This window comes from Aedes albopictus, chromosome 2 (genome assembly GCF_035046485.1).
Source record: "Aedes albopictus strain Foshan chromosome 2, AalbF5, whole genome shotgun sequence".
Classification (NCBI taxonomy): Eukaryota; Metazoa; Arthropoda; class Insecta; order Diptera; family Culicidae; genus Aedes; species Aedes albopictus.
In genome coordinates this window covers 128,641,121-128,660,070 of record NC_085137.1, presented here as the reverse complement: position 1 = coordinate 128,660,070, position 18,950 = coordinate 128,641,121, and the positions used below count along the sequence as shown (strand labels likewise).

Below are 18,950 nucleotides of genomic sequence, written 5' to 3'. Positions count from 1 at the left end.
CAGTGAGTAAACAACGGGTCCATGATGACGATTTCGAACAACTTGGCGATGGCACTGAGCGAAGTGATACCGCGATAGTTACCAACATCCTGCCTGTTTCCCTTTTTGTGGACTGGGAACATGTGTGCGAACTTCCAGAAGGACGGAAATAAACCAGTTGTCACGTCACGGAGAGTCGAAATACACACGTGAAGCAATGGTGACAATAAGCAGTTGATTTGGGCCTTAAGAAATTCAAATGGAAGTCCATCAGGTCCTGGAATGTGCGAAGTCTTGAGCTTCAGGGAAGCCCTTTCGATCATGTTCTCATCGATGTCTACGCTGCTCAGAGATTGCCCAGAGTGTGAAACTGTGCTAGCGGCGAGTGCAACGTTGTTGTCACCCAATTCCTCATCAGTGAAGACACTAGCAAATTTATCAGCAAAGAGATTACATAGGGTAGCAAACCACTTGGGCAACAACCGGTATTTTGGGCACTCTTCGCTATAACTCAGTCATTTCCACCAATTGACTTGAAATTTTGTACACGGCTAGATATTACACGTATCTCATCGCGTTCCAAAAATTGTGTCAATTGGTTCAGAATTGACTGAGTTATAGCAGAAAAGTGCCCAAAACAGACCCCTGTCGAGATGGTTCCACTTCCCTATGTCTTACGGGGAGGAGGCAATAACTCCATTGAGCCCCATAGACGATGGCAAACCGTATTCGTGGCGCTGTTCGTTCACGAATTTTCAAAACTGTTTCGGATGAGATTTAAGCTTCCTCTGCATGCCACGCTGATAACGACGAAAGCATTGCTTCGCAACTCTCTTATATTCGTAATTGATCCTCACATAGTGGCTCCGAAGTAACAATGTGCGGTGTCTGGTGAATTTCCTCAACGCAGCTCTCTTTTCAGATTTCACGCAAACGGAGTTCACTATTTTCCCAAGCAGGACGTGATAAATTACGATGCAGCTGTTCTCATTCTCGGAGAAGTGTTGAAAATCATCCGTAGAAACTTATTTTGAACTCGTTGGAGTTTTAAGTGGTATGTTTTGGCGTAGCTTTCTTATACTGGCACGCCATATTCGAAGACTGGCAAGATGATCTGTTTGTAGACAGCAAGCTTTTTTTTTCTGGGACAAGGTCAACTTTCGGTTGATGAGAGGATAAAGTGTTTTTAGTAAGGTGTTACATTTGGTGACCGTCTTGTCGACCTGAATATCAGATCACTTTCTAAGGTGATGCCAAGATAATTAGCTACGTTCGATCATTCCACCGTAAAGCCATTGATGGTGATTTTGCAATCCTCAGCCGGAACAAGTTTCGAGGATTTTGAACGGGGGAAGAGGATGGTTTGGGTCTTCGCCGTGTTGACACAAATCTTCCAGCTGGTGAAGTACTCTGTCAGGACATTCAGGCTTCTTTGCAGTCTCGACGAGCGCTTGTTTTACCCTACCACTGTGAACGACTGCGGTATTATCGGCAAACAACGACAGATACCTATCTATTTTCGGGGAGTTGTGGCAATGTGGCATGTCCGCGGTGAAGATGTTGAACAGAAGTGGACCTAGTAAGCTTCGTCGGACTCAGGATGGTGTAGTGTTCTTATTCTAGGTCTTGCTGCAAGATGGTGCCGTTGCGGTTCCGTCTGAGGCACAAGGTGATGGCTACTCCCCCTCCACTGGAGTCGATCCGATCAAGCCTCACAATTTGGAATCCGGGGATGAAGACGCTTTTCTCACATTTGAGATGCGTCTCCGTCTTCTTCTTCTTCTTCTTCTTGGCGTAACGTCCTCACTGGGACAAAGCCTGCTTCTCAGCTTAGTGTTCTATGAGCACTTCCACAGTTATTAACTGAGAGCTTCCTCTGCCAATGACCATTTTGCATGTGTATATCGTGTGGCAGGCACGAAGATACTCTATGCCCAAGGAAGTCAAGGAAATTTCCTTTACGAAAAGATCCTGGACCGACCGGGAATCGAACCCGTCACCCTCAGCATGGTCATGCTGAATACCCGTGCGTTTACCGCCTCGGCTATATGCGTCTCCGTAATTACCGCAATTTCGATGTTCTTTTTGTCGAGAAATTCGGCGAGTTCGCGAGTTTTGTTCTGGATTGATCAAGCGTTCCAGTTTGCCACGATGATGGTATCTTAATGGCCCATATTTGGTCAGGAAGGTCATGATCATTACGGTAGCGGCGTTAAATTGTTGCTTCTTGGAGCGGCAAGTGTTCAGCCAGATTCCATGTGGCAGTTTCGCGTTCCTTGGCAAAACGCGAGGCAGTTCCTGAATAGCGCCTTGATTTTGGTACGCCATGGTGGCAAACCTCCTCCAGGTGTACCAGGTACAGCTGGTCCCAAGTGGTTCTCTTCCTGGATGCACCGGATGGGGAAAACTTGGAGTGACCTGAGTTTCACGGCCTTCAGTTCCTCCATGATGGCCACTGGAGTCTTGTCCGGCAGCCCGTGAATGAGCACCTTCCTTGGTTTGCCTCTTGGCAAATCATGGATGTAGTGCTCGTTTTTGGCTACCAGGTAAAGGAAAACCGGTTGTAGAACACCTGGGTGGAGCAGACGATTTTTGTGCTCTTGCTACAGAGCTTAAGTGGGCGAGTTTGCTGCTTGGCCAGCTCAACCTGGAGCACAGCAACTTCCTTCGTGGCGGTAGCTTCCTTAACATCGGTGGTAGCTTCACCCTTCCAGGGACCTGCTTTACCAGGAGTGCGGCAAACTTGTTCCCTGATTCCCTGATTGTATCCTCTAAAACCGGGGGTCTCCAGTTAGCCTAGTGATTAAGGCTATAGATCGCCAATCCGGAGACGGCGGGTTCGATTCCCGTTCCGGTCGGGAAAATTTTCTCGTCTCCCTGGGCATAGTGTATCATTGTGCTTGCCTCACAATGTACAAATTCATGCAATGGCAGGCAAAGAAAGTCCTTCAATTAATAACTGTGGAAATGCTCAAAGAACACTAAGTTGAAGCGAGGCAGGCCAAGTCACAGTGGGGACGTAGAGCCATAAAGAAGAAGAAGATCCGCTAAAACCGAGGTGGCGCAACCGTTTTAAAGTTTGTATGGGGTTTCAGACCAAATAAATGGGATATTGGTTGACCTCCAGTCTTTCGCTCAGTACGCCGCTTTGTCACGTTTGATTTGGCTCAGAATGTAATAGATGGCAGTTGATACTCTAAGCAACAAGTATATAGAAGATCATACCATGGTAAAACTTAATTTAGTTACGATTTCAGCCAATGAAAGATGTCTGACGATCTGTAGCCTCGTGAACTCTCGGTTGTTGCATTGCAGCACATGTTTGTCCACGGTGTACAGAAGAAGGTGATATATTCCTGAAATCTGACAGCTTTTTGATGACGTAATTCAAATCGTTCATATGTAATCTAGTACTCCACACCAATAAGATCAATGTGAAAACGATAAGAACGACGTCACATGTTTACATCCAAAATAGATGTTTACATAGGTTACTAGCCTTGTGATATTTATGCCGTAATGTTTGCCATTCGAAACATGCTCGCGAAATCATAGTCATCTCCGTTATTCTTCATTTCAATTGATCGCGCACGTGAACGGGTATCAATACAATAAAACTCGTCCGGATCGGTTGTGGCGTTCCGGAGTAATGACCATTTTAGTGATTTGGACCAGTACGCGTGTACCTGGCCATATATAAAGCTGAACCAAACCCCATGATGTGATACATCAAATTGCGCTGATTTTTTGGTCACAAATCACGAGTGATGGTCAACCAGAGAGTTCATAATATCTACGATATTGGTCCAAAATTCAAGATAGCGGCCTAAACTACAATATAGCGTTAAAAATTCAAAATAACGGCTGTTTTACGGAGTTTTAAGATCTGAAACCATGAAAGTATATTTGGTATGGAGAATATGTGCGAATATGTGCGAAGTTTAAAAGTGATAACCAGAAAATCACAAATGATTGCCCAAAATACAAAAAGACGGTCCAAAACTCAAGGTGGTAGCTGCTTTACCGAATGGTATACAGGTAGTCTTCTACAAAACAAAAGCGTGACTGCACCCGAACAGCTAGTTTTTAGGTCACATTTGGCTTTCACGAATTTTAGTAATTTTTGCTCAACTCCTACAGCATTGGTGTCAAAGAAGTAAATAACCAAAAAACATTTGAGAATATGATGCCGTATTGAAAAATCCAACTTATTACGTATATTGAGGTGTTCCAGAACAAAATCTATCAAAAAATCAACTTTTTAAGGTTTTTCTGATCACAAATGTGATAATTACACATGTTTTCTTCAATTTTATTGGCACACGTTGTTCGGAGAAGTTGTAGCAAATAAGTATAGCTTTCCATTTCTGCCAAAAGAATTAAGTTTTGACAAGTTTTAGTGTAGTTATGATTTTTTGAAGTTCAAAAATAGTCGAAAAACACAAAATTGATTTGATGCACCTCTTAATTTCAATGGATTTAGCTGAAATTTTGACCAGTTACTTCTTTTAGAATACCAATCAAAATATGGGGTGGACTTGAGAATCAGAAATCAATTTTGAAAAGGTGAACAGGCCTACTGAACAGGTAAAGTACGTTGGAGTCATTCTTGATTCCATGCTTTCCTGGACACCTCACATTGAGTTCAGAATCAAGAAAGCTTGTATGGCCTTCGGACAATGCCGGCGAACCTTTGGTACAACTTGGGGTCTTAAACCCAAGTATATCAAATGGATCTACACAACTGTTGTTCGGCCAAAATTGGCCTATGGATGTCTTGTGTGGTGGCAAAAGGGCGAAATGAGAACGGTCCCATCAAAGTTAGGCCATCTTCAAAGGATGTGCTTTATGGCGATGTCTGGAGCGTTCTCTTCAACACCCACGGCAGCGCTCGTACTTCTCTTTGACGTTTCCCCACTACACATTCATCTCAAACAAGAAGCACTTTCTTGCATTTACCGTCTACGGGTACTCGGTCTACTAGAGGAAACTCCTGTGAACCGCACATCAACACACACTTCGTTGTTTCCACTTTTGGTGAATTGGGACAAAATTGTCCTTGCTCTAAGTGATCTTTTTTTTTTTTTTTTTCTGTTCGGGTGAGCCACTGCGACCAGTATTTTGATCTTTTGTGGCATTACCCGTATCCTTAGTATTTAGTGCATGTCGTACTACTCCATTGTCATTGAGAGGCAATGAAGCATCGATTTCTGTACAGTTCCTGTTTTGTTATCCCAGAGGTGCAAGAAATCGATTGCGATGAAAAGGTCCCGTTATCATAGAGATTTTAATCCCAGTGATAGAGCGCCCCTAATCAAACACAATCCATTCGAATTCTGAGAAAAACAAAACGGTGGTACTGATATTTATCCATGCATCGGAACTCTAGCCCCATCCATGTCTTGCTTCTAGTTTAGTCCCAGGACAACAAAGAAAAACCCGGGACTTTAGGCTAGTTGCAAAACTCTGTCAAATTAGAGAATGTGTTCTGCAATAAGAATGCACGTGAGTCCTTGAATTACCAGAACTTTACAGTCCTTGATAGGTTAGTACGCAATTAGATACGTAAAGCATGTTTGTTTTCCTAACATCAAGTGTAGTCTCGGGTTGGCAAAGTCCGATTCTTTAACTATCAGCAAGGCAGAATAAATGCAGTTTTAGAAACTGTCACCAGTAACAAGGACTTTGTACCATGAATCCTTATCACCAAAACACATTACCCCAACTTGACAAACCGGATGTCACTAGGGTTCGGTTTGGTAGATCTTGAACCGTAACGCAACACAAAAATGCGATCTACCTACGTTACGGGCTCCGTTAAGGACAAGGTATTTGGCGTACATAGCTCAAAATTTCTAGAGCACCGTTTTTTAGAACCATTGAACGGATTTGGATGAAAATGCATCACGCTAATTGTTCAGTGGTTGTCAATAGCGTGATGCATTTTAATCCAAATCCGTTCAACGGTTCTAAAAAACGGTGCTCTAGAAATTTTGAGCACTGTACTCCAAATACCTTGTCCTTAAAGATCGAGCATATTTTAAACCCCCTCAACCATTCATCCATAAGCACGGGTCGCCTGACACCTTGGATTGGGGTTCCCTGTTTAGTGGACTTTTACCCCCGGAACAGGTGGTCCGTAGTGTTATTCTTAGCCAATTGAGACAACCGCTACCGACACTACACAGCTATCTAGGCTGATCGGGAAAAGAAGTTAACATTGATGGTTTACTTCATATGGACCCGAACAGCCGGCGATCTTACAAATGCTTGTAATTTTCCATATAGGACATTTTCCACGAAATTCCCTTCCCGGGAAGAGTGGACATCTGGATATCTGGAAAGAAGTATTTCAGATGGCATCGTATGTTACACTGATGGCTCCCTTCTCGAAGGTCGAGCAGGTGCTGGTGTTTATTCTCGTGAGCTTAGGCTGTATCAGTCTTACTGACTTGGTAGATACTGCACCGTTTTTCAGGCCGAAATCTTTGCTCTTATGTGCGGAGTGCAATCAGCACTTCAGCAGCACGTAATGGACAAAGTAATATACTTCTGTCCAGATAGCCAGGCTGCCATTAAAGCACTTGCTTCGGCCAACTCCATATCGAAGATAGTTATCGCTTGTCGAATTTAAATCGAGGAGCTGAATACAGCAAACGCTGTTCACCTTGTGTGGGTACCTGGCCATTCTTCCACCGTTGGAAATGAATTGGCAGAGGAGTTAGCTCGCACTGGAGCATCACATGATTTCATTGGCCCTGAGCCAGCTATTCCGGTATCCAAGTGTTGGGTAAAGCTTCAGATTCACACCTGGGCTGCTACTCAACACAGACAATACTGGAATAGATTGGAGTCATGTCGTCAAACCAAATTGTATTGTACTGAGCCATCTCCAAGGGTGGCGAAGTATCTTACATATCTGTCAAAGTAGAATTGCAGCATTCTGGTCAAAGCATTGACTGGCCACTGCCGACTCAGCTATCACATGGCGAATATTCAGCAAGCTGATTCATTTGTATGTGATAGCTGTGAATCCGATCATGGAACTTCGTATCATTTGATGTGTAACTGTCCAGTTTTTGCACAACTGCGTTTCCGAGTATTCGGTAAACACTTATTAAGTGAAACTGACTTCAGAAACCTGAATCTTCAAGACATTCTGTTAACCCGCTGTGATTAAGAGCTATAGGCTCTCTTTCGATTTATGCGTCATTACAGTGCCCTTTTCAGGGTGCTCTTTGAACCCATTGTGGTACGCTTATGCGTTAGTATCCTCTTCCGTTTTTTTTTCCTATTTTCCTACCTGTCCTTATTCCCATCCTCATCCTTATTTCCTTCCTTTTCTCTCAGGTAGATGATGAAATAGGCTATTATTTTGGCAATGGTACAAATGTCCCAAATGGAGGATAACGTACCTCTGGAGGCGGCCTTCTGATACCTGATATTCAGCACTACGTGGATCGCTAAATTCGTCAAATAAAATGAATGTGTTGAACACCGACGATCACTTTGCTAGCTTTTTTAAGGTGAAATAGCTGGATGGCATTGCACCATCAGCAAGACTATCAGTCATTTATTGATTCGACTGGCTATACTCAAAATAATGCGGAACCAAGAAGACGCGTGACAGACGATTTTGAAAACGCAGCCGTTCGCGCGCACAGCTTGCTACGATCCTAATTCGAAGTGCAAAAGGGATGACCAGGAAATCCAAGATGGCGGCCCTCAATTCCATATGCTTGGCCAGAATTCAAGCTGGTGGGTGTTTCATGAAGTGATGTTATCAAATATCATAAAAAGGATATGAATTCTTGTGACATACATGGATTTTTTTGTAAAACGAATAAAACTACGGTATGAAATGATATGTCGAAGGCACGAGAAACGCACCATCACCGCTCGGTGGATTAACTAGGGTTTTTAGGATGTACATATTTATTTTTGTCTCTACGGGTATTTTACACCGATCCCTCCCTAATACGTTCCTCCTCATTTTATTTTGGTTTGGCGCAGAAAACGAATGAAAAAAATTGCAATTCAAAACGCAGCACCACCACCCAACGCTCCCAATTATCATAATAATAATGCAAAATATGTTTATGTCGATTTTATCATCTCTCGCCCTGGGACCTCTTCTCTTCAACAACATCAACACCGAACGGTCGCCATCTCCCCTATCATCGAACGGACTGTTCCTCGACGCACCGCCGGCCGCCGCATCAATTGGGGGTGGACCGCAAAACAAAGAACCGAAACGCCCGGCGGACTATTTGCGCACACACAAATTCAATAAAAGTGTAATGTTTGCCTTATTTTTACGATTTACAAGCCATAAATCAGGATGGGGTAAATTGGATCGTTTTCGACTCTGTGGTGCTGGTGCGCTGCGCGCGTTGAAAATCATCTCCCCGTCATCGGACGTCATCGCCGTTGGCAGAGCGACTGCGGTGTGTTAATTGAACGTGGTTACCGTGGGCGATATTTTTGCGGTTTTTTTTTAGCGATATGTGAGCAGTAAAAAACTTCGCCACTCCACGGTCGGCTTCCTGATGGGGTGTCATTTTGGTGCTAACTAGCTAACGATCCTCGCCTTTCCTTAATGCCTCGTCTGTGCGGTGTGGGTTTGGAGTCATTTCGATAGTTTGTACGGAGGAAAGACACCTAAGGCCTGAATGGGGTGCTCATTCTTTGAAGAAGTTGCAGTTAATGATGATTGGCAATCGGTTGTTGCGGGCTGTAGATAGAAGTCTTAAGTCGTTCGAAGTGTGATGTTGCAATAGCCAACGGCACAGAACTAATTACTGTAATGTGGTGTAAAACGTTGGAAATAGTTACAGAACTGTGTTAATTCATAGCAGATATAAAGTAGGATTGCCCAGAAGCAGTTAAATGCGCAAAATAATAACTTTATAGGAATTGAAGCTACTGGCATAATTATAAACAACATGTTGCCAAACTACATCTTTTGCATTCACTCGAGTCGTGTGGTAGGGTCAAACAGGAACATTATTTTACAATGACTAATGAAAACATCTAATAGTTTTTACGTACTTCTACCTTTCTTTGCAGGTCTGGTTCCAAAACCGTCGAGCAAAGTGGCGGAAACAGGAAAAGGTCGGCCCCCAAGGTCATCCCTACAACCCGTACCTGGCATCCGGAGGTCAAGTTCCGTCGGCAACGGTGGTCGCTCCATCCCTGCCACCCAACCCTTTCACTCACCTAGGCTTCAACCTACGGAAACCTTTCGACGCGGCCAGTTTAGCTGCCTTCCGGTATCCAACCCTCGGAGGTGGCCACGTACTCCCGTCAGCCTATTTCAACCAATTCCACAGGTAATTTCACACCCCCTCGAACCCCTCAAACCACGTACTCTCATATCACTAATCTTAGGTCCCTTCTCGATTTTAGAACACCGCCCCCGCCACTACTCCCCCCAGGAGTAGGCGCCCTCTACACCCCGTCAGCATCGTTCCAAACACTCCTGGCGAACATTTCGGCCGCCCAGCGAGCCCCACCCGTGATGCCGTCCAAACCGTCCCCTCCGGGCGGCGGTGTACCCAGTTCTGCCGATTACCTCACCGCCGTTGGGCCACCACCTCCGTCCAACCTACCGACGCCGGCATCCCCACCGGTGTCGCCCACCTCAGTGCCAGTTGTTCCTTCGTCGGCCGCCGTGCCCGGTGTTTCGGTTCCAGCTCCCGGTTCCACGACGCCTCCCCAAGATCGCCGAAGCTCGTCGATAGCGGCCCTCCGGCTGAAGGCCCGGGAACACGAACTGCGGCTCGAGATGCTCCGCCAGAATGGGCACCACAGTGATATCATTAGCTAAGGATGGACTGGACATGTCCGTCCGACCGCGGAAACTCCGTACTCCACACGTACTTAGGGCAACACAGCTACAGACCCCGCATCGGCATTATATTAACCCCCCGTACTTGAGTGATCGCATGCTCGATCGTCACCCATTTTTCGAACGGGATCAGTGTTGCCAAGGTTAAATCCCCCGAAAACCGTCTCGCTACTAATTAATCGAATTCTGAAACTCACAAAATAGAGGTGGTCAAATCGCCAGGTTTTAAAAGGCCGCAGGGATCGACTTTCGCCACTGCCGTCTAATTTGTGTAGCGTGTTCGAGGTTCGTTTCATAAAAGCCGGTTATCGTAGTCCAGGAGACACACATACACGCGAATGTCATTGACAGTTTCATCGGAAATGGGGGTAAGGTTGTCGATTTCTTTTAATGTTTTGCTAAAATCAGTCCAGTAACTGGTTGAGATGAATGAAATGAAAAACGCCATCATGTCACGCTACCGTCTCGTATGAGACGTTTTTTTTATTTCTTTACCTTGCTAGGTAGTTCTCAATGGAAAGGAAGAAACAGGCGTGGAGATAACCCCGTAGGCGTCGCTGCAACGCGTTGATCGGTTGTTGGTTGATGAGTATACGTGATTCGTGCTGATTGAGTTGAATTCGAAGAATTTTTAATAAACTTGTTTTTTTTTGGGAAAAGACGAAACTCTTAATCTATATATATAAAAATGAGTTTAAAGTCCCTTTGAGGCAACAAAACTCAAGAACGGCTGAACCGATCAGGATGCATCTTGCATGGTTTGATTCGTATTTATGGTGGCTGTGTTTATAAGTAAAAAAAAGTTACGAAAAACAACTTAAAAGAAGAGCAATAGTAAAATTAATGAAATTGTTATGAGCGGGGAAGAAATTCATAACGGTCGCAACAAAACCAATCTAGAGAGCGGCGCCAAATTGACCCCACAACAGTTGTCAAACAATCACAACCAAAATGGCAGTACAACGTCTGCCGGGACAGCTAGTTATCAAATATATATTGGAATTTCATCAAATATGGTTTTAGGTTTTACCTTTAAAGAATTTGTGGTAGGATTCCTCAAGAAATTTGTCGTTACATTTATCCAAGAATTTCAACTGGAATTCTTCAAGGACGTTTTACTAGTTACCCTCCAAGAATACCTTCAGACCTTCAGAAGTCCCTGTGAACATTTCCAGCCATTCCTCTTGTACATAATACCTCCACAAGTTGTGTTTTATTCTTTTTGAAGCTGCTGCAGGGATTCTTCAAGAAACTCTTGCTGATATTCCTGCAAGACTTTGCCCAGCAACTTCTACAGGAACTCCTCTAAGGATGTAACAAGAAATTTCCCCTATGATTTCTCCTTGAATTAATCCGTGGCTTCAGGATTTTTTCTAGGGATACTTTCAGAATTTTCTCTACGGACTCTTGCGGGAATTCCTACTGGAATTTATTCCAGGAATTCTTCCTGGGAATCATCCAAGGATTTCTCCTGGGATCTCTCTTGGGATTTCTTTTTAAAATTCTATGCCTTTTATTATTTTTTCCAGAAAATTATCCAGAAGATTTTCTTCAATGGATTTCTCGGGGATTCATCGTGGGATTTCTCCAAGATTTCTTCGTGGTCATCCTACTGAAACATCTTTAGGTATCACTTAAGGAATTTCTCTTGGAATTTTATCTTGTATTGCTGCTGTGATTCTTCTGGAAATTATTGCTGAGAGTTCTCCTGGAATTCACGTGAGAATTTATCACTCCATTTCTGCTGGGATTCCTACAGGAATAATTCCAGATATTCCCCCAGAAGTTTTTTTCAGGAAATTTTCCGTGGATTTCTTCAATAGGAACCTCTTCAGATATTTCAAAAGGTTCCTCCTATCATTACCCGCTGGTGCTGACCAATCGATCAACTTTTCAGCGCAAACCGACATGCGGTTATTCAGATTTGTGCTCCTAAAATTTGAGATGTGGCTTCGTCATATATTCACCTTAAGTCCTATGATTGCATAGTATTATGCGAGAACTCCCTGGAATTTAGGTCATCTGATCTACTAGCGTAATCAATGATCTATTGGAGCATTGTGAATGAAATTTATACTTGCACAGCTTCATGTGTTGTCAGGGCGAGTTCATTGTCTATTCGAGTCTATTTCTAGAAGAACTTCATTGAGTATAGATCTTAGGATCTACCAAGATATTTGTTTGTCTCTACGAGCTTTCTGTTTATGGTTCATCAAGTGGTGAGTTCAAGGATTCTTTAAGGGTATCCAAGAACTTCCTTGAGTAAGAATCATCGAATCTACGAGAGCTACTAGTTGTACCTAAAAGGTACGCACACAGTCTCAGGCATATATGTTTCATCAAGTTCTATCGCTTTGACACCTTCGTCAAAAGCATCTGCGAACAACTGAAGACCTCTGAAGCCCCCTCAAATTCCCCATGAACCTCTTGAAACGCCCTGAAACGCGTTGAAACGTCTTGAAACGCGTTGAAACGTTTTGAAACACCTCTTTAACCCCCATTAAATCCCCGTAAAATTCAACGGAGAGCCTTTAAAGCCCCCTCAAACCCCTCTGCAACTTCCTGAAACGCCTTGAAACACCTCTGAAACCTCAATAAAACTGCCATGAAATTCATCTGCTGGCCTCTAAAGCCCCCTTAAACACTCCAGAAACCTCATGTGACGCCCTGAAACACTTTGAAACGCTTTCAAAACCCCCATGAAACCTCCGAGAAATTCACCTGAGCGCCTATGAAGCTCCCGAAAACCCCTCTAAAACCTCCTGAAACGCATGGAAACGCCTTGAAACGCTTTTAAACGTTTTGAACTGCCTACTAAACCCTCATGAAATCTCAATGAAATTCAACTGACAGCCTCTGAGGCTACATAAAACCTCTCTAAAACCTCCTGAAACACCCTGAAATGGCCTTGAAACGCTTTGAAACGCTTGAAAACCCCCATGAAACCTCCATGAAATTCACCTGAGAGCCTAGCTTCTGAAGCCCCCTAAAATACCTCTCAAAGTCTCAAGCGTCCTGAAATGCTCTGAAGCGCATTGGAACGTTTTAAAAAGTAAAACCCTCTCTGAAATCATCGTGAAGCTCACCGGACCTGAAACCTCCTTAAGCGCCCTCTGATCCAACCACCGCCCCCCCCCCCCTCCCCCCCCCCCCCTTTATGTCTGAAAACCTTGACCTCCCGTCGCATTGTATCTGCCAGCCATTTGCTCTTCCCAAACTTCTTTGCAACCTTGAAATCCATTTAGGTAATGAATCTATTTGGTAAAATGATTGGAAACGGAGAGCGGAGTAATTCCACAAGAAAATCAGGACGATTCATTGGAGATCAGATGGAGGAATCCTATCAGATTACCTTAACGAATCTGAAACATTTGCATTGCGGAATCAAAAAAGGTGGAACTTCTGAGAGAATTTCCATAGAAACAACAGAAGGAATTTAGGAAGGCGCATGTGGGTGACTATCAAAAAGAACCTTTTGAGAGGAATTTCAGAAAAAAAACTTCTTGAGGAAACTCCAAAAAAGCTTATCATTGTACTGAATTTGATAACTGAGCAGAATCGTACAAGATCACCTGGACGAGTTCCAGCTTTTTTTGGGGGAAGGACTCCTTGATGTATTTTGAGATAAACACTCCCAACGAATCCTCAGGTTCCGGGTCATTTGGCCGAACGCCATTTGGCCGAATGCCGTTTGGCCGAAAGTATATGATGAACTTAAGTGACTATGTCACTATTCCTCGCATAAGTATAACTCGAAAGAACAGGGTATGATTCAAAGAAGGATAAAATATTGACAGGTTCAACGCCAACTCATCCCTGAATGTCAAAACTAGAAAGAATAGCCTATGATTAAAAGAAGAAAATATTTCTGATGATCATATTAGTAGTTGGAATACCAAAAACTTCCTCTGAATCCTTTTGAACATAATTCGGCCAAATGGCGTTTGGCCAAACGGCATTCGGCTAAACGGCGTTCGGCCAAATGGCCGGACACCGAATCGACACCGAATCCTCAGGCGCTGTCCCTAAAATACGTAGACACGTTTTGGATCCTCCTAGACTGCGCTTAAACAAGATTTTAAAAATTCTTGTGGTCCGTTGAATTTTGCTGTACAATGTATTGTCCTCCCTAAGCTTATGAAGGTGTTTTTATTTATTTATTATTACTATGTCTTCGATAAAATCGTACAGACTGGTTCTTAATCTAATTTTTTAACCTATTCCTAAAGTTCTCCTTCGTCATGCCAAAATCGAACATGTTGCTAACTTCATTGAACACTCGTATGCAGGAACTCAAAGGATTGTTGTGGCCGTAGTTTGTTCTATGCCCAGGAACAATAAGGAAGTCGTTTTGTCGAAGTTGAGAAGAAAATTAATATTATTCCATCTATTCTTGGAGTTTTATAAAATTTCTTTAACACGCTTGTCCGGTGATTCAATTATTTATTTTTCCAGGGATTATGAACAGAACGTCCGCCCATTAGTTTTGGAAATATTTTTACCGTTTCTTGTCCTTCAGAACTTTTCGTGGGATTCCACTTGATGTTTCTTCAAGTGTTTTTTTGCAGTCTGCAAAGTGCAGCTTGCAGTCTTGATAAGTTGGCCTTCGATTTTATTTTCTTGGTCTTAACGCTTCGATCCCAATTTGCATCTTCATCGGGGATACCAAATTACAGCGACGAATAATTCTTTTTGCCATTACGTTGTGGAAACGTAAACTGTGTACTTACATAAGAACTATGACACGATGTCCACTAGACTGGGTCAACAAAGTCGATTTTTTTTTTTGGAACAAAGCTTTTTCGATTCCTTTTAGCGTCCAAAACAACTGTGCAAAATTTGGGAGCGATTGGTTGCGTCCCCGTATTCCGCATTGCGATTGAAATTTGTATGGAATTTAGTATTGGAAAACGTGCTTTTTTGCATTTTTCTCCTAAATTGTATTTTTTAGTCTAAAACGATCTAACTAATGACATTGAAGTATAGCTTAGGATATGCCGAAAAACTTCGCCGAAGACAGCAAAGTGATCCGACACTTGTGAAAAAAGTTATAACGCACAGATTGCCCGGTGGTGCTTATCATTTAACATGTAAAGGAATAACATCAATAATTAAATCTCAGTTTTTGGCCTAAGTTACCAAGCGAATAACTTTTTCACAAGCGTAGGATCACTTTGCGGTCTTCGGCAAAGTTTTTTGGCATATCCTAGGCTATACTTTAACGTCATTGGTTAAACGGTATTAAACAAAGAATTCAGCTTATGGGTAAAATGCAAAAAGTACGTTTTCCCATACTAACTTCCATACAAATTTCAATCACAATGCGGAATACGGGGACGCAACGAATTGCTCCCAAATTTTGCACAGTTGTTTTGGACGCAAAAAGGAATCAAAAAAGCTTTATTCCGGGTTGATGCGGTCAAATTTAAAGTTTCTCCAACGTTGGCCCACTCTAATGTCCACTCATCAGATAAAATAATTCATATTCCCTGAGTTCTATAATTTTTTTCAGCTTTGTGAAAAAATGACAGACAATGGATCTGAATATCTGGAGTAGTTCTTGTTGTAACTTCGAAAGCAAAAATCAAGAGAACATACCAAGGATCATCCTGATGCAGTTCAAGAATGAGTTTCAGACCAACATCCTGAAACCTTTATTAAGGTAATGATTCCATGGCTCTACAGTTTCAATTTCAATTGAAATTTGCAGGTGAAGTTTGTTAGTAATGTTTTTAATCGTCAATATGAACAACGCGCTGTCTTTGACGCCCAGTCTGACTTTCATCGTCATCGGTGAAGCGACTGTATTGCGTTGTCGCTGATGCCACTTTGTTTTGCACTCACACATTCACTCACGCACGCCCGTTGAACATCGAATGAATTCCTCTGGCATAACTTGATTAATAAGTGTTACAGCCGACGTTGCGTCGAAGAAAGACGGATCGATTATCCACAGGTCCGGTTGAGCGTATATGTTTGCCTGTATTTGTCGCCAAAAATATGTAAACAAACCGATCAGCTGATCACGACGTCATGTTCGCCAGAAGTTTTGTTCGCAGCTTCTGGAACGTGACGTCACCTTCGGCAACTTCGGACGATTTCGGCTTGCCGAAGTTGGTATGGCACGACTACTACTTCAAAATTATCATATCACAAACACCACTTTGTCGGATGGGCCTAACCTGTGAAATGGAGAACATTGAAGACGGATATGTATAGTGATGTGCTTGAATGTTGTTGTGAGTGTTCCCGTCATCGGCGACCTTACGATGCTAATGGGAGCTTCCTTTCGGCGTCAAGTTTTTGTTTCGACGTAGCAGGACCCTGGTCGAGACTGCCAAAATATATTTTTACCCAAATGGATTTCAATGCTGCAAAGAAGTTGAAGGAGGGTTGGGAGGTTTATAGGGAGGGGAGATTTCATGCAGGGTTTCAGAGGGGTTTCCCACTCTCTGTTCAGCCTCACGAAGGTTGCTCTACAACCGGGGGTTTCAGAGGCGTTTCGAGGCTTTCCATAACGTTACAAGCAGTTGCATAAGGGTTTCTGGGGTCCTCAGATCTCAGAGTGGTTTTATACTTCGGCAGATTCCAGAGGGCGCTAAGAGGCTACATAGGCTTACAGGAGAGTTTCAAGGGTATTTCAGAGGCAAACTTCAGAAGAGATTTTGAAGGACTTTACAGGCTCTCAGGTGGGCTTCAGGGGGATTTCAGAAGCGTTTCAAAACGTTCCAGGGTGTTTTGGGCGGTTTCAGAAGGGCTTCAAGGGCTCAGGTATGAGCTTCTTTGTTATGAGTAAGTCGAAGTGACTTCTGTGCAACCAAAACCTGTGCTGTCGTGACCACCAGGCACGGGAAAATTCATTCATTCACATTCATTTTGCCAACTGCGCTCTTTGTTTTGATTGCTTTGTATCGTTCGCTCACGATTGGATCAAACTGTTCCAATGAACTCCGCCGAGTCTCAATACAAATAAACTGCAGAAAGAAAGATTGCATAAAGAGAATGGCACCGAAGCAATTGAATCATGCCGATCGTGGTTCTTCGGTTGGGCCGTGATTCAATGAATCTTTACGCGAACGTTCACACACGAATCAAATTTTAGATTCAGTGTGAATGAAAGATTGCATTCGCGTGATTGTTATGACAATATTATTTCGCGGGTTTGGTGCGTTTTCTTAATTTATTGCTAAATGGGAAGGTAAAGCATGTCTATTCGTGTTATATTTCCTTGGTCGTGCGAGGGCAAAGGGGGAAAATGCGTTGACCTTGGCGGTGACATTGTGCAGATGGTGCGGCGCGGAAACGGTTGATTTGATAAAATATATCTACTATTGTACCATGCATCATGATGAGATGTGCTAGCTTTCTATCAGAAAATATTTCTACATACTTCTACCGTACTTGAATGCATGCATGTCCACCGCGCCGCCGGGGCATTGACGAGGATCAAACTCGCCGTTTTGTGCCTGATTTGCCTGAACGATAAATATTTGACCACTTTTGACAAATACATTGCGGCTTTTTCTTTGATTTGTTTTTTGAGAGTGACAAATATTTTTGTTTGCCCTGTACTTCTTGGCCAAAATGTAACTGTCAAAATTAGTGAAATTGTGAAATCTTTGGTTAACATTAAAAAACATAAATAAACCAGAGTAATAATTCTCCTGATCTATTGAAACACGGTACAATACAGCGGTAGTACTTTCTTTTCTTTGTCAAGTATGTAAACTTGATAATTTATTGCCCTTTTCCGGTTATATTATAATATTGTTTTCCTAAATCAGAAATTAGTCTATCTTTGAAATAAGCCCAAATAAATAATGTACGTTTGGCGATGTTACCCACATGCACTAGTAAAATTGCCTGATTTCAAATTACGTGGAAATCTATAGACCCTTTCATATTTACCATCGATACTAGTTAATTTCCTAATTAGTTAAAACACGCAATTGCTTAATACCCCCAACAAACGGGATAGCTAAAACTAGCACCATCAGCATCAGCAGCAGTACGACGAACGAAACGAAAGAATCGTCGCGATTGAAGGAATGCATTCACGTGTGATCCTTTCAAGACATTCACCTTGCGATTGCAGTCCCGTACCGAATGAGTCAACGGGTGAACGTGAACAACGATGAACGCTGCCATAATTTTCGTGTATTTGCTTTTTCCCCTTCATTCGCCTGAGTGCGTAACACACTATGTACAGGATTGCTGGGATTGTGTTTCGTTCCGCGAGAATGTTTGTGAGAGAGCTCGAAATGAATGAATCGTGAACGATTATTTCCATGCCTGGTGACCACCCAAGTAACCAGTAAGCATTTAAAATAGCATTCCTTCAGCATTATAGTAGCCTTTACGACAAGGCGTTTAATGCTATTTAGCCGTATATGCGCCTTTAGTGCTACCTCACAGCAGGTTTTGGAAAAATAACGGGCTGTCTTAGTGCTATCCCTTCAGGAACGTCGTGACGAAATGTCAAAGAAGCGTAACGCCTCGTCGAGCAAAAAAAAAACATAAATAGATTGACGTCTGCTTCTCGTTCTCTCAGCCTGCTTTCCCGCTTCATCCTCCTTCCATATTCCAGCCGGTGCTAGGTGGTACTTTTTTGCTGATTTTTGTAGTGATGTAGGTTTGAACTTACGATTCGGAGATTGATTAATCATATCTGCTTCGGATTCTGTTGCTCCTGATCCACGATGCTAAAGCTGTCCCGGTGGCGTGCGTTAATTTAATCGCCAATATAAAGAATGATTCGATAACAGCTTCAACATCCAAAACTTATTTTCATTGAGATATTTCATTGTGGTAGAGCATTACGACCCCTTCTTTTAAATATCTGTGGAATAAGATTGTTTCTTCCCTCTTTCAAACAATCCTATGATCCACCAAAGCATCCATTTATTTGGCACATATTTTCCGACGAAATGATAAATAATTGATGATTTTTTGATGGACAAGTTCCCAATCCAATCCAGCTGCAGTAATGTTTTCTTTGGTGCTTTTGGATGAGTAGGGGAAAATGAAGAAACAAATAAGATGCACAAATTTGTAAACAGAAGCATAGGCTCTGTAAGAGAGAGACAAAATGTGTTGCCAAATGTGTAACATATCTCCCAAC

General features: G+C 42.8%; 1 protein-coding gene across 2 annotated transcripts in view; it reads left to right on the top strand.

Annotated features, from left to right (window-relative positions):
* LOC109415477 (homeobox protein aristaless) overlaps window positions 1-9,902 on the top strand; it is a 295,050-nt gene extending 285,148 nt beyond the window's left edge. The window contains exons 4-5 of one of the 2 annotated variants that reach the window (XM_019699753.3): window positions 9,049-9,311; window positions 9,388-9,902. In XM_019699753.3, the coding sequence (XP_019555298.3) occupies window positions 9,049-9,311; window positions 9,388-9,808 (684 nt within the window). In that variant the 3' untranslated portion in view covers window positions 9,809-9,902. Of the gene's footprint in view, window positions 1-9,048; window positions 9,312-9,369 lie in introns of both variants that reach the window. The other variant, XM_019692779.3, reaches the window with a different exon arrangement.
* The last annotated feature ends 9,048 nt before the right edge of the window (window positions 9,903-18,950 follow it).